The sequence below is a fragment of the Pteropus alecto genome, unplaced genomic scaffold, assembly GCF_000325575.1.
Source record: "Pteropus alecto unplaced genomic scaffold, ASM32557v1 scaffold226, whole genome shotgun sequence".
Classification (NCBI taxonomy): Eukaryota; Metazoa; Chordata; class Mammalia; order Chiroptera; family Pteropodidae; genus Pteropus; species Pteropus alecto.
This window is the reverse complement of record NW_006440132.1, coordinates 121,556-148,154: the sequence shown is the minus strand read 5'-3', so window position 1 is coordinate 148,154 and position 26,599 is coordinate 121,556. Positions and strand designations below refer to the sequence as shown.

Sequence of the window (26,599 nt, the reverse complement as noted above, 5' to 3'; positions counted from 1 at the left end):
AGTGTACTTGGCAGGAATATTAATTTTCAGAACAATCTCAGAAGGTAGGTATTGTTATCCTCCCGTAACGAAGAAACGTAAGCTCAGAGAAATAACTTTACTAGAGTCACGTGCCTACTAGTTAATGGAGCTTCTTCCAAAGCTCTCGTCTCCTATGCTAGGAACTTACAGGGTGGGAGGGCGGGTCGCTTACTAAATTGAAGCAACTATTTAGAGCCCAGTACTTGGCAGGAATATTAATTTTCAGAACAATCTCAGAAGGTAGGTATTGTTATCCTCCCGTAACGAAGAAACGTAAGCTCAGAGAAATAACTTTACTAGAGTCACGTGCCTACTAGTTAATGGAGCTTAACTTCCAAAGCCTCAACTTTTAACAGTTACTCGCTGCCGTCCTATGGCGAAACAGTTGTCATCTCCGTAGCCCTTCTCTCTTTACAGAGTGCTTCTGCATCCGTCATCTCATTTGATCGTTCTGGTAATCCTAACAAATGATGTTGTCATCCACATTTTACAGTTGAGATTGCGGTCCAGAGAGTTTGACCTACTTAAGGTCCACATATCTAGGTAGTGTTGGAACTAAGACACTTTCTCGTCCTCTCCAAGTTTGGTGCCTTTTCCTATCACCACACTCTACTGCATTTCTCAGAATCTTGGAGAGTTTTATAGTTGGAAAGAACGAAAACCTGGTCTGAACCTTCATTTTATAGCTGAGGAAACAAAACCTAGGTAGGAGAAATGATGATACAAGTCACAAGTCAGTGGTTTAGCTACCACAAATACTTTTTGGATGCGGGATGGTTAGGAATCTAAAGAGGGTGGTTGGCTGGGAATGATGAGATGGGGATATTAGAATTCAGAACTAGCTCTTAGGCAAAGGCCCTTTCTCCACTTGTTAAAGTGTCTCATCCTTCCTTTGGCTGTGCCAGGAACATGTGTGTATAGTCAGATACTATAAATACGTTTACATGGCACTGAATTTCTAGAAGAATGACCTGTTATCACTAAGTGAAAATTTGGCAAGCCAACAGATAATTGAAGCAGTGTTGGGAAGGAGAGCTCGGGACCTACTTTCTTAGATTTAGATTCCAATTCTGGTGCCAGCATTGTGACCTTGGGCAAAGGGTTAATCTTTCTAGACTTTCCTGTATCCATCACATTTATTCAGTGTCTTCTGTCTTAAGGGAGTGTGCTAGGCACTGGGGATACAGCAGTGAGCAAGACAACCATAGACCGGTCCTTGTAGTGCTTATAGTTTCATGGAGGGAATTAGTAATCAAATAACTACACAAGTATTAACTGATATTATTAAAGTAAGTGCTATAAAAAAAAAGTATAGGGTATTTTGAAGTTGGGTTGCAGGACATTTGACTTAGGCTGGAGGAGATGGCCAAGGAAAGCAGTCCTTTGAAGAAGTGATACTTAAGCCGAGATCTGAAAGAAAAATGGAAGATAGTTCATTAAAGAGGTGAGAAAAGATCATTCCAAGCAGATTCAACAGTGTGTTTGAAGAAGACCCTGGAGCAGGAGTATTCAAAGAAATGAAAGATCAGTTTGCTTATTTGTAAAATGTTGGTGGTAATCATGACTCTGGTTTTTGTAGGAATCAGGTACTACATGTTGTTGATGTAAGAAATGGCCAAACCTGTAGAGAATTTTTATCAGAATTTATTTGCACCAAGACTGACATAACAATAGTTGCTGAGAAGCAGGGTCTCAAATGCTCTGAAGAATGGTAGATTGCAGCAGCTTTTATGCATTTGGAATTAAGGAGGCAACATAAGAATACATGAGTGGGAGAAAGCAAAGCAGTGATTGGATTACAGGATAGTAAAGATGATGTGCTCTTTTGAGGGTGGTTATTTTGAAAAAGAGGCATTTTAAAGATGTGTTAACCTAGATGCACTGAAGCAATGGACAGGGCTTGCTTACGGCAAAGATAAAACTTTTACTAAAGAAGTTATATGCCTTGGGTGTGACTACACACATGACTTGCCCAGTTAGGAATTTATGGTCAGATCACCCTGTGAGGTTCTTTCAGTTAGAATCACTTCTTCAAAAATGTCCACAATATGAAAGTGTTTTATATATAACAAGGGCCTGCATGTGTCCACACCTACATTTATAGAAATGTACATATTATGAGCAATATACAACTGGATTGGCAGAGGTTGCTGGGACAATGGATAAGCCAGGACTTTGTGTTCCTCATCTAGTTCCTTCCAAAATTAAAATGCACCTTCTATGAAAAACAGGAAGATCCAAGGTTTGAGAACTTCAACTTTGGAAAAAATGTGCTGGGAGAATGGGGTGAAGGGTTAAAGAAGTACAAATTAGTGGTTGATAGATGGTCATAGGGATAGGGAGCACGGCAGAGGGAATGCAGTTAGCAATATGTTGGCTAGGTGGAGGGCTGGACGGGAGGGAGCAATTAGGGGATCATTTTATGAACTATATAGAGGTCTAACCAATGTACTTGAAACTAATTAAAATAATTATTTTAAAAAATAACAGTTTTGAATAATAATGCCAATAATTGTGCTGAGTGTTTCAGTGTATACAGTTTAGTATAGTGGTTAAGAGCACAGACTCTGGAGCTAGAGTGCCCGAAATAAAATCTCGGGCAAATTATTTATCCGTGTTTCTGATTTTTCATACATAAAATGGGTATAATAATAGTATTTATCTCAAAGGGTTATCATTGAGGCTCAGATAAGTTAATGTATACAGTACAGCACTTAGAATTGCTTCTGGCACATAATTATCACTATATAAGTATTAGCTATTATTTCATTATTACTGTTTCAGTTATTTTTTTTAAGGCTCAGTATCACCATGAGAAAGATGTGGTGTGGGGTGGAAAATGTAGCTCGGGGAGGCTAAATGATCTATGCAAGGTTACACAGCTAGTAAGTTGGGGAACCCAGATTCCAATTCAAGACTATATGCAAAGCCCACATACTTTCTGCCATGTTTTTTCTGAGTATAGGTTAATTTTGTTGGATAATACTTGGGCTCCCCTAACAGTTCCTTTCCTCGACTCTTCTGTGCTGAACTGAGTGTTAATATGCATGTCCTTAATGTAAAGGGGTCCAAGAGACTGCCTTTATTGAACTTCCACTTTGAAATTTCCTGACTTCTGTGCAATTAAAATCTATGCCTTAAGCATTTCAGCAATGTGGTTTATTTATAGAGTTGGCTTCCGGTTCACGTGTACTGGGTCTGCTTTTGGGTGCTGCATTTTCTGTCAAAGGTTGTTTATTTCTAACCCATTTTGATTTCCTGTTGCTTTGTGGATTGATATTATGACCAGCAACAGGAACACCAGGAAACCTGTCTTAAATGGAGTAGCCAGATTGAGACCCCGTAGATTAAAAAAACAAAAACTACACATTATTACACAGCCATATTTGGATATAAATGTGGGTTAGGCATTGGCTATATTAGGTGAAAATCTAGATATAGAAACCCCACTTAGAGCCAAACTTTTGTGAACAGTTTTGCTGAAATAGGGCCAAGCTAATAGCTCCATGCCCTTGGACAGTGATAGTCTCTTAGGGCCTCAGTTTCAACATCTGTAAATGGAGATAATTATTATACTGTATTGTGACATTATTAAGAGGATTAAATAATATGGGTAAAGCAAGCAGCTCAGTTCTGACCTAAATTAATTGTAGCTATTGATAATATTCCTTCGTTTTTTTAATCCAAATCTATTTTTACTTTCATACTCTAATCACTGACTCCTAGCATCCCTTGCTATTAAAAATCACATCAGGAGAAATTTGCCTTTGTCCTACTCATTTGCTTTTCTTTTAAAAGAATGATAGTGATAGCTTTTATTAAGCAGGTGCTATGTTCTGAGCACTGTACTAGTTGTTTTACGTGTATTCACTATCTCGTTTTAAGATTGGGATTATCTTTCTCATTTTGCAGATGAGGAAAGTAATGCCCAGAAAGGTGGAGTGAATTGCCCAACATTGATGTTTACGTCCAGATCTGACTGACTCTAGGCTACCTATACATCAGTAATGATATGCAAAATTTATTATGTCTTACCCTGTCATGGAAGTCTTTGGAAGGAAAGGTGTCAAAGCTATCAATAGATAACTTTTTTGGGAGCTGTGGCTGCTAGCCACTGTGCCACGTGTTTTACCTGCATAAACTCATTTCTTCTTCCCAACCCTAAGGAATAACTATAATTATCCCCATTTGACATTTGAGGAAATTAAGGTGCAGAAATGTTCAGGGGCATTTAGTCGGTGGTAGAGCCAACTGGATTCCAAGCCGTCCTGGCTACAGAGAGCATGCTCTTACTCAGTTCGTTATACTGCATCAAAATTTTAGGATGGGATTTTTTTAAATGATGTAGGCAACTAATTTTCAAAGATAGTAGCTTCCAGGTATTTGAGGCTAATCGTTCTTAATTTTTAGCTAAGTAATAGCCAGATGCCTAGCAGGAGCTACATTGGTCACTCAGCTAACACTGTGTTCTCTCAGAGGTAGCTGTAGGCTCAAGTATCTTTCCACAGTCAAAGACCTCAGAAGTTGTAACTTGTGTTAACACAGAGAAGTGGGGCATTTTCCAGAACTTCAGTCCTGTAACACAGAAGACCTCAAACCTCAGCCATGCTTCAGACTCATATTAAAGTGCATTATAATTGGTAATCAGTGCATAAGGAACCAAAGAAATTTTTAACTAAGTGCTGTTATGTGAATTTTCCAGTCATTTTATGCCTGTTGAAATGTTTTTCTTATTTAAAGTCCTCTTCCAGTGCTCTGCCCTCCCTGTTTGCAACATAACTTTATCAAGATTTTGTTCCTTATCTCCTACAAGGATTTAATTAGCATCACTAGAGATTTAGGCTGCTGCACATTTGCTTAACTCTATGTTCCTTATGTATTAACAGGCATTTGGTGCAGTGGAAAGAGCATGGCGATTGGGAATCCTACAGACACAGGCAGTGGGCCAGTTACTTAAATCTCTGCAAGCCTCAGTTTCTTTGTCCTGTAAAATGTGGCTAATTGTATTTCCTTGTACAGCTGTTGGGAGAATTAGAGACAATGTTTTTAGATTGGATGGCACATAGCGTAGTTTCTAGGAATTGTTTGATAATTAGTACACACTATTTTCTGAAGTTGTAATGGAGTCTGTTTTACTTAGATCTACTTTTTGTCTTACTCTTTTTAGTAGATGTTCACAAGGATTGTCTTCAGTCATGGCCTTGGGTTTGAAGTGCTTCCGATTGGTCCACCCTGCCTTTTGCAGCTCCCTTGCAGCCTTCACCAGACCTGTTTCAGAAATTACGCTGAAGGCAGTGAATGGAAGACAAAATAACCATGGGCAATACGTGGCCTCTCCAGCTGTACCAACCCGTCTTTTTGCTACCAAGAAAGCCAAAGGTAGGTATGTGTGACCTCCTCACCCCTTTCTTACATTTAGCCCTTGAATTATCATAGCTGGAAGGATCTCAGAGGTATACTGAATTTCTCTCCTTGCCACATGAGGACATGGTGTCAAGTACAATTGACTAGCTTAAACGGTCACAGCGACAGAGAACCTGGGGTCTGTTTTCTCATTACCATGCTGCCTCATATGTTACCACGCTTCAGAAAAAGCCTAATTTCTTTCTTTTAGATTTAGAATTAGAGATATAAGTGCCAAGTAAACCAGAAAGCTTGAGGCAGGGATCAACATATTTTCTCTTTATAGGAAGATCTGTGTTGGAAGTAAAATTAAAACCAGAAGGTTGTTGGGTAAGGGGTATTAGAGCCATGGATTTAGATGGATGATCTTAATGGTTTGTGTCATCCAAGAATGAGACTTTGATATACCCCAGGTCTCAGCTTAAATGTCGCTTCTCAGGGAAGCTTTCCCTGACCTCGGAGACTGGGTCAGGTCCCTAGTTACATGCACTCGTGCACACTGTTATTTTACCTTTGATGTACTTAACACAGCACTCATTAATTAGTTAATTAATTGTAGGTTTGATTATTGTTTGTTATATGTCTTCCATGCCAGACCCAGTAAGGATAGGGTCTGTGTTTTTCTTATTTAGCACCTAACAGGGCCTGACACATAGTATGTATCAAAAAATTTTGTTGCATGAACGAGTAACAGAAAGTTGTCAAGCTGACCTGCTATTTGCAGTGGTGGGTCAGGGAGTCCATTCTCAAAGATGGTGCTAGAAATAGGCTGCTGAATATTTTTTCTATTGACTTTGCTTTTATCATTTCATGCAGACCTTCCCTTTTCTGTTAATAGGAAAATTAACAAGTTGCCGAAAGAGCATTAATGCTTAGAAGACTTATGTTTTGTTAACAGTGACAATAGTGATAACTTTTGGTCTGTATATTGTATTATGTTTTCTTAAATTCACATACATTTCATAATTTAATCCTTATAATTATCCATCGAAGGAATTTATAATTGCCCAGTGAAGAAATTCTTATAAGTATCCAGTGAAGCACAGATCTCACCATTTTGCAAATGAGGAAACTGGGGTACCTGTGTCAGACATTTGCCCATAGTCATATCTAGTTAGTGGCAGAGGTGGAAACTGGGGGCTCCCGATGCCCACGGCATTGCAGTCCTCCGGTTACGCGACATTAGCCGCAGCATGTGAGCAGCATCTTCTCATATTTACTTGGCTGTTTAGTTTTTGTCTCATTTGATTGCCTCTTTAAAACGTGGGTTTGACTTTTTCTTTTAGTTTTATTGGATTCTTTTTATATTAGGAGTGTTGATCCTTTGTTGATTGTATGTGTTGCAAGTATCTACTATGGTTTTTACTTTATGGTGTCTTTTGTATCAGGTTCCTTACCTGTAAATTTTTAACATGCATACTTGGTTTAAAAATAAAGCTGAAAAAATTATTTCCATTGTTTCTGGCTTTTATTGTTGCTCTTAGAGAGTATACTATTATTCTAAAGTTTGATCCTTTATGGATAATATGTCTGTTCTGGTCAGCTATTTTCTGCATTCGCAAGATGTCCGGGTATGAATTTACTTTTATTATCCTGTTTGGAACTTGTGTTTCTGAATCTGAAGATTTATATCTTTCATTGGTTCTGAAAATTTTAAGCCTTTAGCCTAACTTTAGAGCAATGAGGTTTCAAGCATATGGTGACAGCAAATAAATGTTTAACAAAATCACTCTGCTGCTTACTGGTTGGTTACTTTGGGAAAAACGTTTAAGTGGCTTGAGTCTTAAATTTCTCATTTGTACAGAGTGGACACTGATAATCTCTGTTCTTCCTTCCTCAGAGAGCTGCTTTGAATATCTCATAGAAGAATATACTTGAAATTGCATTGCAGATTATAACATGCTATACAAATATCACAGGATCTAGCTCACTATTGATGTTTAATAAACTTTGTTGTAAATGAGTCCCAATAAATATTTGTTGAACATTTAATAAGTAAACAACTATAGGATAGTATTACTTAAATGTTTTTTATTTTTTTCTCCTTCCCCCACACTCCATAAAGAAATGCAAGAATATTTGTATTAGTCACTGGAGTGATCTATGTATATACATATTACAGATATATATGAAAAGTCATCATGGTGGTTTAGACATAAAATATAATTTTATTCAGCTCCCAATGCTGTTGACTTTCTAAAATATAAGCTATTGTCAGTACCACTAGTGGCATTTAATGTTTCTGAATTGCTGTTGTTCTGTTTGCCTGTACTAGCCATCAGATACTTTGTATATCCTTATCTTAGTATTCATTTTAAAATGAGTTAATATATTTCCTTCATCTCCAATTAGATTTTATGGAGATAGTCTAATGGAATGTTCATGGGTTTAAAATTAGGCAGATCTGGGACCAAATCCTGGCTTTACTATTTCATGACTTTGTTACATTGGGCAAGTCATTTTACCTTTATCTCGTGTTTATTTTTCTGCAAAATAAGGAATTAATTCACTTATGGAGTGCCTGCCATGTAGATAGTGCTCTTTTAGGTATTTGAATTATTTGATTTGTATTCTTGTAGCAACCTAGCAATATAGATATTATCCCTGTTTTACAGGTAAGGAACCTGAAAAGTAGACTTATTTGCTCAAGATCATAAAGCTAGTTTGCATCATAGCCAGGATTGTCACCTGGGGTGTCTCATGATAAAGTTTATGCCTTCACTAGTGCCTGAGAAAGTGTTTAGCACAGTGCTGGGTACTTAGTACTCAGTAAATGTAGGCCTTTTTTTAGGGCAATGATAATGTTCTATAATTTTCCAGCACTTGGTGTTTTGCACTACACATAAGAGGCTCTTCTTCACTAGTTTATTGTCTCCGTTTATGCTGCTGTTCTGTTAGTCATTGAATGTTTACTTTCTAGCCAAAGGGAAAGGACAGCCCCAAACCAGAGTGAATCTTAACACTGCCTTGGTTGAGGACATAATCAGCTTGGAAGAGGTGGAAGAAGAAATGAAGTCTGTGATGGAAGCACTCAAGGATAATTTCAATAAGACTGTCAATATAAGGACCTCACCAGGTTAGTGACTGCACTGATATTTTAGAGAAGGGCATAGTGGAAAGATCATGGCTTTGATAGATCTGGGTTTTAATCCCAGTGTTGATATGTATTAACTGGTGACTGTGGATGGTTACTGTACTTTTCTGGTCCTCAGTTTCCTTGCCTAATCCCTACCTTATAGCTTCGGGGTGGTTATTAAAATAAGTGAGGTAACATGTGTAATGATTCTAGCACAGTAACTGGCACATAGTCAACACTACATTTATTTGTCCATTCAGCAAATATTTGTCTACTCTGAACCAAGCATTGTGCAGGTACACAGTGGTGAACAAAAACAGGCATGGTCTTTGCTCTCATAGAATTATACTCTCAATAATAGGAGTTTTTTTAATGACCATGATAAATACTAGATATACTGCTAGATGATTAGTCTCATAGTAACTGACAACTTTGGTCTGATTTTTCCAATTTGTCCTATTTGGCCATTCTCATCCCTTACTAGAAACCAACTGGCTACAAACCTGCCCACCTGAGGCATTTCTGTACCCCTGAGCTTGACCAGGAAGATTACGTTTGGGTTAATAACTTCCTGAAAGTGGCTTTTCTAAGTGGGAAATGTCAGAACTGTCTAGGAAAACTGTTTGCAGATGTGATAGAAGAAGTGAGTTGTCAGCTAATGGTGCAGGCAGGCAGGCAGGAAAAATCCAATTGCTGTTAAATTGGCCTTTTGGAAATTGTCATCATCCTAAAGTCAAGCCTGAGACCCCCTCTGAAGGTGTCTGTGGGAGCTTAGGCTGTTCCCACTCTCATCTTGGTTTGGATAGTTTGTAAGGAAACTAGAAAATATTTCATGAACTTGTTCTTAAGAAAACCAAGTGAAAAATATACAGCTTCATTTATAAACACCAGCAGAAACATACTGAGTTCAGAGACGAGATCCAATGTAAAACCAGAAGACCATTCCATCATTTGTCAACCTTTAGACTGGGGCATTTTTGCCTTTGCTGACAGTAGAGCGTGCCATTCAATCTCTCCCAACTGTTTATTTTAAACTTGCTTATTATTTTAGGTATGAAACTGATAAAGTGCTTTGTCTCCCCTGTGCTTTCTGGCCTGTTAACATTCTGCAGCCGAAACCAGAGAGCAGTTTGAGAGGAGCTCAGGGAGAAATGTGATACTTAAAATTAGCCAGCAAGCTCCACTCTTGTTGAACTTAAAAAGATGATGGGCCTGGAAAGAGGTTGGGAGTGTAATTTGTTAAATGTTAACCTCTGAGAAAATGAGGGGCAGGAATGAGGCTGAGGGAGATTCTCGCTGGGGACAGATTGAGGGAAGGGATTTGATGCATTATGTCGATATGGATTTAGGGAATGGGAACACCACAGTTGCGTACTGGGATGCCCATGTTGGGACTTCTGCAGCAGAGGATCTTATGGCAAACCAGGAAGGCGGAATTAAGATCCATTTTCAAAAGGCCTCCCATTGGTATTTCCTCTTTGCTTCTTTCTCTTTAGGGTTATGTTTGTATAACGTTCTATGTAGAATTTGGGGCCATAAAGAGACTGGGTGAAAAAGGCTGAACTTAGCCAGTCTTTTTTTGGCCAGATTCTTCCATATCATCTTTCATTACTATCTGAACCAGCAGGCACTTTTCTTCTTACACCTCCATCTGTCTACCAGCAGTTTCTGTCTCCATGATTGTTTTTAGTTGTTGCCTAAGATACAGGTTTATTCGTTTGTTCATTCATATCTTCTCTCATTCATCCATCCATATGTACATTCATTTATTCATCAAAGCATTATTGAGCACTTATTTTGTGCTGATTAATAGGTGCAATAGATACAGAGAGAAAAGACATTCTCCCCACCTTTCAAGAGTCTAGAGCCTAATGTGAAGGGCCAGACAAGAAAACCAAAATATACGAAGTCGTATAGTAAAGCAGAGTGATGAAGACCTTTGCTTTGGAGTTGGTCAGACCTGGATTTGAATTCATGCTCTGTGTATTAAGAGCTCTTGTGACCTTGGTAAAGTTACTCTCTGTGCCTCAGTTTCCTCATCTGAAAAGTGGTGGAACTATCTCAGGGTTATTGTGATAATGAAAGCAAATAAATTATAGAAGCATTTAGCACAATGTCTCGCTCACAGGAAGTGTCATATTATAGAAATGTGCATAGGATGCTCTGGAGCTCACGAGAGGGTTTATAACCCAGCCTGGAGGTCAGGTAAGATTTCTGAGATTAGATGCTGTTACAACTGAGTGTTAAAGAATGAGCAGGGGTTATCTGAACAGAGAAGGGCATTCTCAGTAGAAGGAAAAATACATGCTAAAGGTCTTGAGGCAAGGAAGTTCAGACTATTAGAGAAATTGTAAATAGGTTAGTTTGGTTAAAACATAGGAGAAAGTCAAGAAGTAATAATAATAGTTAACATTTATTGGGCACTTATATATGCCAGGGCACAGTTATAAGTGCTTTCCAGAAGCTCTTTCATTTAATCCTCATCACAATCCTGTGAGATAAGTACAATTTTTATGCCCCATTTAGAGATCAGGAAACAGACGCACAAAAGGTTGAGGAGATCTGCCCAGGGTCACACAATCAAGAGGTGGCAGAGTTGGTATTTGAACCCAGGTCATTTGTCTTCAGAATCAAGGGAACTTTTACTATTATACCTCTTGGACTGTTCCAGATTGAGGCCATTGGTGTCAGCCATGTTCTCTCTTGGGATGACTTTGAGTAGTGTGGTTGAGTACTTCAAATCAGATCTTTGGGCCATGATATGGTACTGTATTATTCTAACAACAGTTTGCTGGGACAATACCCAATTTGTTTAAAAGACCACTTTCTTCCCCAGACCCCCTTTCTTTTTGTGTCTCAGAATGAGCCATCCACTAGTAGTTCCTACTATCAATGGTATGTTTTTTCTTCTAGTTCGCATTTGAATGGGAAATCAGAAAGTTTGAATAATGCCCCTTTTCCATCTATAATTGTGGCTTTATTTGCTTGCCTTATTGGGTTTCTGAAAAATTTGCCCAGGGTTTTCTAGAATTCAGAAATGGATGAAGATCAGATGCAACTATTAAGCATTAATAGTTGGTGTGTGTTTGTTTTCTAAAGGGGATCTAAGTACCAAAATCACGGCAGGTATAAGGGAATGGTTTCAAACCTGGCTGCATGTCGGAATTGTGTGGTGATATTAAAAAACAATTATAGGCTCCCCCCAAATCACAGGCTCCCAAACCCCTGCAGAATCGAGATCTCTGGAGTGGGGCCCAGGAATCTAAATTGAAAAGCTCCCTGGTGATTCTGATGCTTAGCCAAATTTGAGTTCCACTGGTGTAAGGGAGAAGTGTGATTGGAATCAGAATCAAGCTCACCTGAGTTTGGGGCTCTTGTGTGTTTTTGCTTTCATTAGCTCTATGATCTTGCCCTATTTTGACTCCCCAGATCTCATTTTTTTCATGTAAAATGGAGATAGAAATGGAGATAGTTACAGAGTAGTTATAAGAACTAAAGGGTTAATAAGAGGTACCCTTTTTTAAGGCTCATTATGGGTACTTATTATATACTTGGTTGTTTATAGTTAGCTATAATCCTTGCTTTAATCTTGTAAGGTAGTTATTTTTTGACTGAGTTGGAAACAAGGTATAGAGAAGATGAGTAACTTGCCCCAGGTTTCATGGTTAGTAAATGACAATGTTGTTGGATGGGTGACCAGCTCTTTCCAGTTTTAGCTCTAAAAGTTCTGTGTCACAGGAAACCCCTCAGGCCCGGGCAGACCAGGATGGTTGGCTATCCTGGTTGCTGGTAAGGAGTTCTAACCTAGTTCTGTCAACATTTCAAAGTTCTTTCCATCGCATAATACTGCTGCCCTGCTGAAAGCCCCTTGAATGGTCTTGCCACATTGATAAGAGACCCTTAAATATTAGCCGAATCTGAATTAGATAGGGACTGAGCTGTGGGGCTACTAAGTTCCTTCTGAATTCTAAGACCCTATAACTTTTCCTTTAGGATCCCTGGATCATATCACTGTGGTAACTGCTGATGGGAAGCTAGCTTTAAACCAGATTGGCCAGATCTCCATGAAGTCACCACAGCTGATTTTGGTGAATATGGCCAGCTTCCCAGAGGTAAGGTGGCCTTCCTGAAAGGGTCCTTTGTGATTTTTTTTTTTTAATGGAGGTGGCTGGGTCAAGTCAGGAGGAAGTATTCCTTCTACTGGGGATGAAATGAGAGGGAAAGTATAATAAAGGGAATGTAAGGATAAGGGAAAACTCTTTTCCTGTTTCTAAATTCCTTTTCTGTTAAATGCAAACACTAGAAGCCAGGCAAGTAATTTGGATACTGAAACAGGCCCCATCTCAGAAAAACAACAGTGGCGATGCAGTGATTGGTGGTTGGCCAACATAAAGGGGGCTGTGGTAGACTGGAGAGCCTGTGCCCTGCCCTCAGGGAGCAGCCTCCGCCCAGCTCCTGCTGATCACTGCCAAGCAGAAATGTAGGCCTGGTTGTCAGTGTTACCAGATATTAAGATTTTTATTTCCAGAAGAAGTCAGTAATCCAAATTTTTATGTAAGATCTTTGTTAAGTGTTGATAACTAATTCACTTTTTTTTTTGGTTTAAAGATTATGAGACAAAACACATTAATGGGCCAGATTTGGTCTGTGGACCACCAGTTTGTCTTCCTGAAAGGGTCCTTTGTGATTTTTTTTTTTTATTAATGGAGGCGGCTAGGTCAAATCAGGAGGAAGTATTCCTTCTACTGGGGATGAAACGAGAGGGAAAGTATAATAAAGGGATAAAGTATAATAAAGTATAATAAAGGTGGTCTGTGGGCCACCAGTTTGGACTTCCGCATTAGTATTTGGAGTAGACCCTCCTAGAATTCACATTCCTTTCAAACTGGACTGACCATTTGCAGAATATTGCACAGAGCATAGCGCTTCCAAGGCTGGAAGGTGGGTTGCATTGGATAATTGCAACCTTGAGGCTGATATTAAGTCTAGTTGAGGAAGATAAATGGGTTTTGTTTTGTTGGTCCAGTCAGAATTGACCTGGATTGGGAGTCCTAGAGGGCTTGGAATCTGGTCCCGACTCTGCTGCCAGCTGGCTATTTAACCTTGCGTAAGTTGCTTCACTCTCTGCACCCCCATTTTTTCATCTGTTAATATGGGGCGAAGGAATCCTAAGTCCCTTCCTATTCCCATTGTCCGTTTCAGTATTTCTATCCCAAAGACAAAGTTGAACCTGCTGGATTTGACAAACGGGGTTAGAGATATGAGTAAGGAAAAGCCCCTGCTATGAACACTTGCAAATATGAGGGCTCTTATAGCTCATGTGCCAGGCACACTAGTCGGGGGTGGGGGAGGGGCTGTTACTCACCACTCCCCCATTCCATTCTCCATACTGCAGCCAGAGTGAACTTTTAAAATAGGCATTGAATTATGGCTTTCCCATGCTTAACATTTATCAGTGGCTTCAAGTAATCTTTAAGAAAGAGATGACTGTGGCATAGAAGGCTTTGCATGTTGTGGCCCTTGCCTGTCTCCCCAGGCTCCCCAGTCTTGTGCCACTGTCATCCTTGCACACCACTCGAGCCACATGAGCTTTCCTCAAACACAACATGCCCTTCGCATCCTCAGGGCCTTCGCCTGTGTTCTTTTTGCTTGGAACACTCTTGCCTGGCTAATTGCTTCTTGTATTTTGGATCATAGCTTAAATGTTACTTTCTCAGGGAAGCCTTCCCTAATCTATTCAATCTAAATTATTCCTCCACACTAACCTCTCGTACAGAGCACAGTTCTTTTACTTCATTGCCCTTAATATCATTAATAGTTGTGTATTTATTTACATCTTTATTTTGCATCCCATTTTCACTAGATTGTAAGCTTAGAATGTAGGAATCATCTAACTTGTTCATTGTGTTGAGCACTAAAACAGTGCCTGGCACATGGAAGCACTCAGTAGATTTTCCTCAAATGGATGAATACTTGCTATTAGGTTGATGGAAGGGAGACACTCATTCCTGGTGTTACTGAAGAGCAGAGAAATGCACGAAAGGGAACTGTCAACGCTTTCTTTCCCTTTCTGGCTCCCTCTGAATCACTGAGGCCTCTAGCCTGGTTCATCTAAACCCTTAGGCAGTGCAGGCCAATTTAGGGAATAGCCTCCTAATTACACAGCTTGAAGACCTCATCAGACAGATTGCTTTTCAGAGCTAGCCACTTCTGTTATTAAATAGCAAATGGCATTCACAGAAGAAGCACCTGATTGGCCATCAGAGCATCTCATGAGGCAGGAGGAGGTATTAATAGCTTAATTTTTTCTTAGGAAGTTGGAGTATATCTTCATTTTTCAACCAAAGCATCTCTGCCATTTCTCCAAATTGAAATTCTGTCAATTTTGAAAGAAAAACAAAAAAAATCCTTTACCAGCATCTCAGAGAGGTTCTTTACAAGGACAGAGTGAGGAAGTGTGAGTTACATTGTCTTTTGAATTCCTTTATCTCATCTGGGTATATATTAAACAAATAGCCCTAACTAAACATTTCCTTCCTCCCCTTTAGAAGCTGTCCGTAGAGTACCCAGGTTCATAACTTCAAAATGCTGAGCTAATCCTCTCTGTGTTTATGTAATTCCTTTCTGTTTCACATGCGGTTGGCTTTCTTTCCAAACCTGTGCATTTCTGTGTCATGCGGTGGTGACACGATGCAGATTTACATGCATAATCTTTTCAAATGCATTGAAGACAGAAAACTGTTGCATTTGTTTAACATGTGTCCTGCTTGATAAATGATAAACACAGTTGCCGCTTTCCATAAACTTGCCTGCAGCTAGAGTTAACGATGAGAAAAGAAAAGAAGGGAATAAAAAACCACAGCATGATTTGAACAAGGCAAAAAAACAAAACAAAAACAAACCCCAAAAACAACCCTGCAGGCTTTATTATTGCCCTTGTGGAAGAAAAAAGCTAATGTATACTGAGTGTCTAGTGTGTTCACTACTTTCTGTTTTGTTACATGTAATCAACACAGGTACTCTCTAAAATTGAACATTATTTGTTCCATTTTGTAGATGAGAAAACTGAGGCTCAGAGAAGTGAAATATATCCCCCAGGTTCACGCCGTTGTGGTAGAACCAAGGTTTGGACGTAGATCTGTTTGACACTAAAGCCTGTGCTCCTTTTACCATTCATTTATTAATTCAGCAAATATTTTTTCAGTCCTTGCATGTTGTTAGGTTTTATTGGAAGTGCTGGAATTCATTGATGATTAAGACAGACAAGGTCCCCGCTTTCATAGAGGTTACATTCTAGGGAGTCATTGGGACATAAAGAAAATGGAAGACCAGTAATTGAAATATCTCTAAACCGAAGTTGACTTGAACGCGAATTATCAAGGACTTGTTTACCTGCCAACAAAAGTTTTAGCATCTTTTGTCTTTTAGCATAAATTAGCTTAAGAATGGAAGTAACAGCCGTTGCTAATTGATGACAGCACTTTCTGCCTGACCCCAGGTGAGGTCTGTGATCTTTCTCAACATAGTCCTCCAAGCAGCCACGACCAGTTGGTCATTTTTGCCCTTCGAGAGCAGCCTGTTTGCCTTCGGATACTGGTGAGCATCCCTTCAGTGAGGGGATAAAGGCTAAGATAAAAGATGGAAATGTGATAGAAAAATATGCCTTTTTGTCTGCACCATGAGTAGTTCAGAAGTCATGTTGGGAAAATGACTAATTCCCTGAGTTTCTACATCCAGCATTATCAAACCAAAATATATATATTTAGAATATTTTAGAACTACCTCTTCCAGCAGATTTCTTTGCAGAATGAAACCTCTCTTGATTTACATTTTTTCTGCATATGAAAGGATATAGAACAAGTAAAGTCTAAAATAAGGTTTTAGAGGGTTATATACATGAAGTAAAAATAAGGAGATAAGTTTTTCTAATAGATCTGAGCCAGTTTATTAATATACTCATTCAACAAGCTTTTACTGAGTGCTTACCATGGACCTGGCACTGAGCCTTGTGTTAGGATGATGTAAATGTTGAAACAGTGATTGCCTAGCTTGGTATCAGCTCCTGAGCCTGTAGGGGAAGGTGGTATGGAAACACGTGGGTCTGATTGTGAAAGGGAGGTGATGCTGGTCGGTCACCACAGTGAGTTATCAGTCATTCAGTGAGAAGCATCAGCAAAAGAGGAGTGGGAAAGGATTGGGAGACTTGAGACCAGGCCACCCCTTCAAAGTGGAGACGTTCCTCTTATCGTTAACTTTAGAAATCTGTGTGTCATTTTAATTCAGGAAGATGACTGTTCTCTTGCAGAGGAAAATTTATTTTCTTTATCCAGCTCTTTTATTTACTTTGGCCATACCCTTTGTACAGCAGACCTAATTCCAAATAATTTTTGGTGATTAAAAAAAATCAGATTTCTTCTGCTATAATCACTAAATACATTGAGTTAGGGGGTCTGGAAGAAAATATAGACAGTGACGTCATTGGACTCAGTTGAGGAGCCTAATGTCTTCGCTTAACGCGGCCAGGAAGCGGAAGTATGATGGGTGAGGTCCTCACTCCACTGCTCTTGACTCTCTAGAAAGACCATGTTTGTGTTTAGGGATGTGACCTTATCCTACAGGTCCCTGTATACATAAGGTAGGGAGTGTCCTTGGTTATGTTAGAGATCCCTTCCAGCTCCAATAGTCTGTGGTCAGAGGTACCATTTTAAGAATTTACTGTTTTAAGCAGTGGCTACACTGTTAGATTCTGTATAGAGCCTCCCAAGGAGATGATTCGTCTGCATGTGGAAGTTTGGGTTTATCTTTTGACCCCATGTCCCTGTAGAATTAAGATCATTTTAAAATGAAATAGATAAGCTTTTTTAGGCACTCCCTCAAAAACCAAAGCAAACCCTGGAAAAATAAAATAGGTATGCAACAAACCCCATTCTTTTAAACCAGAAAGTCTGGGGAGGAACTTAATGCTGGGAATTGGCCCTGTGAATCCAAGTGATGTGGATTGGCTCTGGTCAAATCTAAAATTCTTAGGAAAATGTCAGAGACCTCATTTTCATGGATTCCACATTGTCATGCCAGTGAAAGTATCGCTCTTCTACGTTGCAATCTTTCACCCTTTAGGATGGCATTCCAGGTGGGATTATAATGTTGCTTGAGGTGAGTGAGGCACTTTGGGAAACCAGTGTACCACCTGGCACAGTAGAGAGCAGAACTGTGTAGAGAAGACCCTGGGGGATGTCAGGCAGGACAGCAGTGCATCAGCTAAGAGATGGCATCCGCTCAGCCTTGTTTGGGGGTTTTGTACATTCTTACCTTTATGTACTAAATGTAAATAATAACTCCCCTTGCCTGGGTGTTACTGTGGCCAGGCACAGAGCGAGATGCATTGCTCACACTTACCTCATTCAGTCCTCTCTACGGTGTAGATACTATGATCTCAGATTACGAAATGGAAGCTCAAGAGAGGTCAGGCTTTTGGCCCAGAGTCACGTGGTAAGCAGAGCTGAGATTTGAACTGAGATCCTTCTGACTCCAAAGCCCATGCTTTTAGCCAGTATACCATTCTGCTTATCCTGGAGCACACGCCAGCAGAGATTCATTGCTTATTCTAAAACATGAGTGAGATTGGTGTGAGTATAGATGCGAATGAGTTAAATTTATTTACTCATTCTAAATCAGCACTGGTATATTTTCAGTGTAAAATGTCAACTGGAATTTTTAACATATAAAATCTTTCATCTGTCTTTACACCAATCTTTGCACAGACCAGCACCCTTCCCTTGAGGATTTATTGTGGTTTTGATCTGTGTTGCCTCAAACCATTGAAATCTTTTCAAAGAAGCAGAGCTGTTTTCTTTTTATTTTTTCCTTCTCTTTGCTTTTTTTTCGCCCGCGGTACACTGGTACCAGGAGTGGACATAGTTTGCTATTCAGCTTGATCAAAGCACTCTACACCAATGTAACTTCCTGATCTTACTGGTAACAGAACTAAATGTTTCCATGTTCTGCCAAGATGGGTTGCCAGTTATCGGCAGAGGGCTTGCATCTGGTAATAATTATTTACTAATTCTGTTTACCTTTTGATCTGGTTTTCAGTGTACAGCTGCAGCTATCAAGGCTATAAGAGAAAGTGGAATGAATCTGAACCCAGAAGTGGAAGGGACGCTAATTCGGGTACCCATTCCCAAGTAAGTTTGGCTGAAATTTACATATTTTGGATGCAGTGGAGCAGTTGTCCTTGGAAGGAAACCAATACCCATGATGCTGTTAGGCTGATAGCATACTTTACCTGTACCTCTTATCCTGGTAAACGCCAACATCTTTTGAGGTCTAGTTTACTGATTCAGAAATATTTATTGAGTGCCTATTATGTACTAGGGGCCGGAGATGCAGTAGTCAAACTGATAAAATCTTTGTCCTCGTGTAGTTTACATTCTGGTTGGGAAGATAGGATACAAATAGATAACATCATTCCAGATAACGACATGCTACCTGGGAAGAAAAGGCAGCGGGTCCCAACAGAGAGTGACTTGATGAGGGTGATGATGTCAGGGACAACTTTAGCCTGAGAGGACTCAGGAAGTACCATTTAGCTGAGAGCTGAATGGTGAGGAAAAGCCGGCCTAGGGGAAGAACCTTACCAGCAGAGTGAACAGCCAGCACAAAGGTCCCAAGTCAGCAAAGACCTTGATACTTGCAATCTCGAATCCATGTTCTTTGAAGAGTTATTTTTGCATTACTCCTTGCTTGTTGAAGAATTTTAAGAATAAGAACAGAATATTGTTAATTACATAAATATATAGAACTTAGAGTTTTTAATGAATAAAAATGTACAGTAGTCCCCCCTTATCCATCGTTTTGCTTTCAGAGGTTTTTGCCCACAGTCAGCTGTGGCCCGAAAATATTAAAGGAAAAATTCCAGAAATAAACATTTTATAAGTTTTAAATTGTGCGCCATTCTGAGTCGTGTGATGAAGTCTCAAGCCGTCCTCTTCATCCCACCTGGGAGGAATTATTCCTTTGTCCAGCATATCCGTGCTGTGTATGCTGCCCACCCATTAGTCACTTAGTAGCTGTCACAGTTACCGGATCGACTATTGTGGTGTTGAAGTGCTTGCGTTCAAGTCACCCTCATTTTACTTAGTAAGGGCTCCAAAGTACAAGAGTAGTGATGCTGGCAATTTTGATATGCCAAAGAGAAGCCGTAAAGTGCTCTTTTAAGTGAAAAGATGAAAGTTCTTGACATAGTAAGGAAAAAAAAAAAATCTGATGCTGAAGTTGCTATGATCTATGGAAAGCACGAATCTTCTTTCCATGAAATTGTGAAGAAGGAAAAAAAAATTATGAAGAAGGGTAAGTACAGTATAATAAGATTTTGAGAGAGAGACCACATTTATATAACTTTATATAGCATATTATAATAGTTCTACTTTATGATTATTGTCATTAATCTCTTACTGTGCCTAATTTGTAAATTAAACTTTATCAACAGTGTGTATAGGGTTTAGTACTATCGGTGGTTTCAGGCAGCCACTGGGGATTCTTGGAACTTATCCCCTGCAGATAAGAGGGGACTATTGTATGTTTATTTTTAAATTAAAAAAGGAAAGAAATGGCCTTTCTGGCGGTGATCATCCCCACGAGAACATGCCTCTCGCTAAGGACCTCCTCCATCCCTCTCCAGAAGAGGAGGGGAAACACAAGAAGAGGCGCCTGGTGCAGAGCCCCGAGTCCTGCTTCAGGGATGTGAAATGCCCAGGATGCTATAAAATCACCACTGCTTTTAGTCACGCACAAATGGTAGTGTTGTGCGTTGGATGCTCCACTGTTTTCTGTCAGCCTACAGGAGGAAAAGTAAGGCTTACAGAAGGGTGTTCCTTCAGAAGGAAGCAACACTGAAAGCACCCCATATCAAGATGAGTGAGGAACCATCCCAATAAACACATTTGGGATTAAAAAAAAAAAAAGGAAAGGAAAGGAATGGCAGGACTTTGAAATGTTTGAGGAAGAGAAAGCCAGTGTGTCTGAAACTCAGTGAGATGGGCAGAGAGTGGTAGGAGAGGGGGTTGGACTAGTAAGTAGAGGCTGATGGTTCAGGCTTCACAGGCCATGGAGAGGAGTTTAGGCTTTATTCTAATTGTAGTGGGAAGACATCGGAGGGACTTAAGAAGAGAAATGACCTGGTCTGATGTGACTTCGGGGGTCTCTCTGTGCTGATTAACCAATGGAAGGTATGACCTGGTCTGATGTGACTTCGGGGGTCTCTCTGGCTGCTGATTAACCAATGGAAGGTAGGGGGACCGAGCAGACACAAGGAGAGTAGTTGGGAGGCAGCTGCAGTAGTCCAGGTGAGATGTAAATCCTCTCCGAATCTATAGCAGGCAGAATTAGTTTCTCCTTCTGTAATCTCACTTCCTAACTATCTTTAAGTCCCTGTTCCTACACAGTGCCTCATAGATAGCAAGTTCTAAGTAAGAGTTGAATTAATTCATTCCATCCTTCAACAGATATTTATTGAGCACTAGCTACATGCCAGGTACTTTCCTTGCTGTTGAGATGTAGCAGTAAACAAAACAACAAAAATCCCCTGTCCTGGGGCTTATCTTATAGTTGAGTAGGCACAGTAAACAGAAAAACAGAGAAATACATAATGTCATGTCCAGTGATAATGACTATGAAGAGAAACAAGCAGGATAAAGGTATAGAGGGAGCCCATTGAGGGTTTATCGTGGATAGGTAGGTTCAGGAAGTGACATCTGACAAAGACCTATGTGAAAGGAATGAATGAAGTGACCAAATAACTGGAAGGGAAAAGGAGTGTTTCACAAGTCAGAGTCTTTTTGTGCCACACAAATTCCTGTATTCCTTTACAGATATTGCCGTCCCCATAACGTGGGTTTGTTCCAGATGTGGAGAGTTAGGCTCAGTGAGGTAAAGTAATATCTCTGAGGTCACAGAGCTTATGCTGAAGCCGAGACCTAAACCAAGTTTTCATTGCTTCCAAAGCTTCACGGTGCATCCATGCTAGCAATCAGAATTAATCCCAACACTAAGAGTCTAGAAACATTCCCCACTGAACTTTTTTCCTGCTTAGTGACCAGAAAATAGCCATCTTATTCCATTGTGTTTTCAGTACTCTGTAAGTCAGAATTAACACTCTACCTTGAAATCATATAACTTGAGAGCTATATAGCCTACTGTTTAAGAACCAGATAGACCTGAGTTCAAGTCCAGTACCTATTTGCTTGGTTAGTTCATCATTTGCTCAGCAAATTTTCTGCAGTTGTATCATGTGCCAGGCTTGGTGCTGGGTGCTGGGGACATACAGATCTGATGTGTGCCTTCACAAACCTCACAGGCTGTGCCAGGCCCCCTACTTGTATTATGCGCAGCTTATATGTGGAACTTAGTATTACCTACAGTTTATAGGTGAAAAAGTTTAAATTCAGAAAAATTAAGAGACTTTCCCAAGATTGCATGGTCAGTAAGTTGCAGTCAGGATTTGAATCTTGAGTTTTTCTGTAACCAAAGTACAGGCTCTTTCTCCTGCATTCTCTGAATAGATGTGTAATTCTGGAAAGTGCCACGTGAAGCAAGATTTGCAAGTAGAATGCGCGGTGATCAGTAGGTTTATTTTTCAGTTGTTGCTCTCTTGTCTGTAAAATCTTGGAAAAGCCAACCTTCCTGAGCCTCATTTTCCTCATACACTGGATGAAGGGGTCATTCTCAGTGATCTGCCAGATCCCTGTGGAGCCCCCAGATTCTGTGATGCTATGAGTTTATGCTGCTAAATGCTCATTGCTGGCTTCGGTTCCTCTGAGAGTGGCCTGATTGTGTATCGTATTTTTCTTTCAAAGATCTATTTGACATAATGTGCTCCTCTGCGGCCCCACAAGACTAAGTGATTGCCCTTGGTGCAGTGTACATGTTTGAAGGATCAGTGAGTTTAACTTAACTTGAATTTCCAAAGACATGGGAATCTGTTACATTATATTTTACATTATTTTATGTTGGTTAATGGGCGTAATCCAAGAGAAAGTTGATGGACCAAAACCCTCCGCTCCTGCAAACCTCATTTTTTATATACTTTCTTCCCTTTGACAAGGTGGTAAGGTCATGAGGCCCTGTACTGAATTATACATTTGGTAGTTTTCCAGATAAAAAATGAACGATCTGTTCTTTATTATGCAGGCTGTGTCATGTGAGAGGATAAAGGTTGATTCAGATGTAAAAAGGACCAAGGTTTTTATTTGGTTTTGGCAGTGACTTCCATATGACTCTGGGCACTCACCCTAGCAGCTTGCTGCCTTCTACTTCCTTATTTGTAAAGTAAGTAAAGTAATACAGAACAATAGGTAGAGATTTTAGGATTAGTAGAGAAAGTAGATTAAGTTGTATTATCTCCTTAGAGAAAAGCAGCTTTATAAATAAAAGATACTAATATTATTTCAGTGAACTTTATATATGTGTAAAATTTTACTTTGGGGGAAAAGGAAGGAGTGAGGAAGGGAACTAATTTGTTGAGTATCAATTATGTGCCAGGAACTGCTAGGTGCTTAACGTATTCAGGGAAGTTAGAAAAGTACAGTTAAATATGTGCTTTGGCATCGCAGAAGCATGAAATTGAGTTCTGGCTCATCTGATTCTTAGCTGTGTGGCAATAGCAGCTGCCTCCACCTCTCTGAATCTCAGCTCATCTGTCAAGTATTCACAGAACTTGCCTTATAGGGTTACTGAGAGATTTCAGTGAGATAATATACACGAAAGCTTTTGATGTTTAGCAAGCACCCAGTTAATGCCAGCAAATGTTCTTTCATCCCCTTTCCTAAATAAGTAGGAGCATCATTCCATTTTAAGGGTGAGGAAACTGTGATTTAGGGAGTTGAGGCCTTGGCTCCGGGTCACACAGCTGGAAATTGGCAAAGCTGTAAGGAGGAAAATAACACAGCAAAGCTTATGTTGGGAGGTGGGACGGAATCAGAAGCATAAATTCCTAGGATCAGTTTCTGATTATAAAATGTCGAGTTTAGTTCTAGGAAAATTTGCCTTTCCTGATTGATTGTGATTTCTTCTGCCTAATGATAGTCTGCGAGTTTGCTTTTCTGCCTTGACTCTGGATGCCCAGAGCTGTTTTATTTTCAGTTGCAGCGGATCTCTGCCTCACCCTCCTCACACTCCTCGGAATCTTTATTCTCGTTTAAACGAGTGTACTGAGTAGGCGACTTACTGTAACCTGCCTCTGATCCTTTTAAGAAGTGGGCAGAAAATAATATCCTAAATCAGTAACAGGTTAGGCTTGGGTCTGAGTGGTCCTTATCACCATATCCTCTTTTCACAGCCTCTGGGAATCTAGCTCTATGTGGCTAAGTTTTTCTCATGGCTCCCCTTAGTGAAATACCATTGAGCCTCAGAAGCTTTGGTTATATTCGTCCCCACTGACAATGTGTATAGCTCTGGTTTTATTCCCTGGCCAGTGTTCTTTCATTTAGAGAAGTCAGTCAGTTGGATGGATTCTTTGAACATTCCCATTAAAGATTCACTGAAAGAGTTCCTTCTACCTTTCTTTTCTATTTATGTGGTCAGATTCGGGGTGATATTTATTAACCGCCTACACTAGCGGTGTAGTGGCTGGAGGTGCTGTGCTAAGTGCTTTACAGTTTTTCTCCCAATTCTCACAACACTACTGTGAGGTCACGAGAGGTCAGGAGACTTTTCTGCCTATTTGATGAGATAGCTGAGGCTCACAGAGGTTAATGCCCGGTGTCATATAGCTACCAAGTGGCAGAAGCAGAATTCGAACTGAGGTCTTTCTACTGCCTTTTTTCCTGTTCAGTTCACTCTGGAATTCCAGCCTTTCATTTCTTAATCAGAATCAGGGACCTTGAAAAGTTTTGAGCTGGAGTTCATTTTGATCAGGACAGATTTTTGACTCTACCCTGTTTGCATCTTCGTTATGCCCCCAAACAAGCAAACACAGCCCCTTACTCATTGTTTTACCAAATGTCAGTGAGAAAAGCACGCAAAGTAGAATGAGGCTGCTTTGGTTCGAGAGCACTGAGTTCATGTCCAGCTTTAAATAAATCTGTAAGGAATCCGGAATTCACTGGAGAAATAAAAGTACATAAGAGTGACTCATTTTCCACTGAGGTGGCATCCTTCCTTGATTGTCCTCCTCTTTCATTGTTGTTGTTGGGTTTTTTTTTTTTTTTTTTTGGTCAATGTCTGCATTGGTTTTATCTTAAGTAGAATTAAATAAAAAATTACTATCCCATTCCATTCTCCATGGGGAACCACTTTACTACCTTGATTTTCTAGATGTTTTTCTATGCAAATTCAAACACATGTCTTTATCTCTTTCATTTTTCTCGTAATGATATGGGCTTATATTATACATACAGTTCTGCACCATTTTTTAATTTAATATATCATTGCTCTTTCTGACTGGAATTCTTCCTCACTCTTTTTAAAAGATACATAGTGTTTGCATTTAATGTATAGCATTAACTAATTCATAAGTTTTGAATATCTTGGTTGTTTAAAAATTTTCTCTTTTACTAATAACATTATAATGATTTTCTAAAGCCTTGCTTTCTGTCCTGCCGGGAGAGGGGCTGTAATTGGAAAAGAAGTGAAGAGGACGTGGGAGCCTTGGCGTACCTATTGCTGCTCGATTGTCTCGGTGCTTGTTGTGATAACATGTTGCATGTTGCCGAGCTTTTTAGAGACATGGACCTTTCAGCAGCACACCCAAATGATGCCTCCAGTAGTCCTCAGACCCAAACTTGACATCATTCTCTTGGGAAATCCCATTGATATTTAAATGGCTCACCTGGCTCATTGCATGGCAGTAATCATATTAAGCAAAGTGACTGTTTACTGAGTGCAAACTATATTCTAGGCTCTATGTGATATTATTCAACTCATTTCATTCTCTTACTCCTTATGTTTTTTATACATGAGCTAAGCAAGCCCAAGGGAGTTTAAATAACTTCTTCAAGTTCATTTAGCTAGTAAAATCATGCAGGATTTACATATGGGTCCTTTTGACTTCAAAGTCTATTCTTACACCTGGGGACTTCTAAGCACTTTTTGTTTTTGTTTTGTTTGTTTGTTTGTTTTTGTAGTAAGGGGTAGCAATTGGTATTTTAAAATTTAATGATAAATCAATCCAAACCATGTAGAACAGAATTTCCAAAGCTCAAATCAGGATGCATAATCTGATAGTGAATTTGTGTGCCACTTTTTAGTGTAAGAGGTATTTTGGAATGTAAGGCGCTTGGTTGTTTTTAATCAACTTTGTTCAAGTATAACTTATATACAAAAAATGAGCCCATTTCAAGTGTATATGAGGATGGTTTTTTTAAAAGCATGTATGAGTTTTTAATCCATGCAGCTCTCCTAGGGCAAGCACTGCAAATAAATTTGTTGTACTTTCCATGGGAAAATGTCCAAAACATCACTAGATTCAACAAAACTATACACCCCTCACCCTCCCCCAATTTTTTCTTAAAATGTTTGCAGAAAGGGCAGACTACCTTTAAGTAACTCCAAATTTCAATTAACAAAGCATTCCTCCAACATACAATCAACCAGGGCATATCTTAGATCAAGGTCACAAAAATAAACTTTTTGTTTGCAGTTATGCTATGATTCTAAAAAGTTCTTAACACTTTCCAGAATACCTGTTCTTCTATCAAAAGTCTAGAACTCCCTATGCTTTCATCTAAAATCACAAGTAACTGGATCTTGCCCAGATAGACCTGTCTACATATGAGGTGACATACTATGATGATATTTGACAAATACATGAATATTGCTGATGAGTAAAGGAAGAAAAGGTCTGAGACTTGATCATTGGATTTACCAACCTGATTTATTTATCAGTTAATCTCTGGATATAAAGGAAAGCACAAGAGCTTAGGGGTTAGACAGGCCTAGGTTCAAATTCCTGTTCTGTCACTCTCCTAGTACATCAGCTTGGGTCCTCTGAGAAGCAGATGCCAGGACAATTAGACATGCAGGAGGTTTATCGGAGGAAAGAGGCAGGGTGCAGGTGTGCCACCGGCGAAGAAAAGAGGAGGATTGGGTAGGAGGCTCACACTG

The 26,599-nt window shown here is 39.6% G+C and overlaps 1 protein-coding gene across 11 annotated transcripts in view; it reads left to right on the top strand.

The window, feature by feature from the left end:
• The window catches only part of MRRF (mitochondrial ribosome recycling factor), a 50,975-nt gene that overhangs the window by 1,933 nt on the left and 22,443 nt on the right, over positions 1 to 26,599 (top strand). For 4 of the 11 annotated variants that reach the window (XM_025050430.1, XM_006917058.3, XM_006917055.3 and 1 more), the window contains exons 2-5: positions 5,192 to 5,400; positions 8,345 to 8,500; positions 12,494 to 12,612; positions 18,593 to 18,684. In XM_025050430.1, the coding sequence (XP_024906198.1) occupies positions 5,192 to 5,400; positions 8,345 to 8,500; positions 12,494 to 12,612; positions 18,593 to 18,684 (576 nt within the window). Of the gene's footprint in view, positions 1 to 212; positions 262 to 5,188; positions 5,405 to 8,344; positions 8,501 to 12,493; positions 12,613 to 18,592; positions 18,685 to 20,101; positions 20,687 to 26,599 lie in introns of those variants that run through there. The other 7 variants (XM_006917057.3, XM_025050429.1, XM_015593377.2 and 4 more) reach the window with 5 other exon arrangements.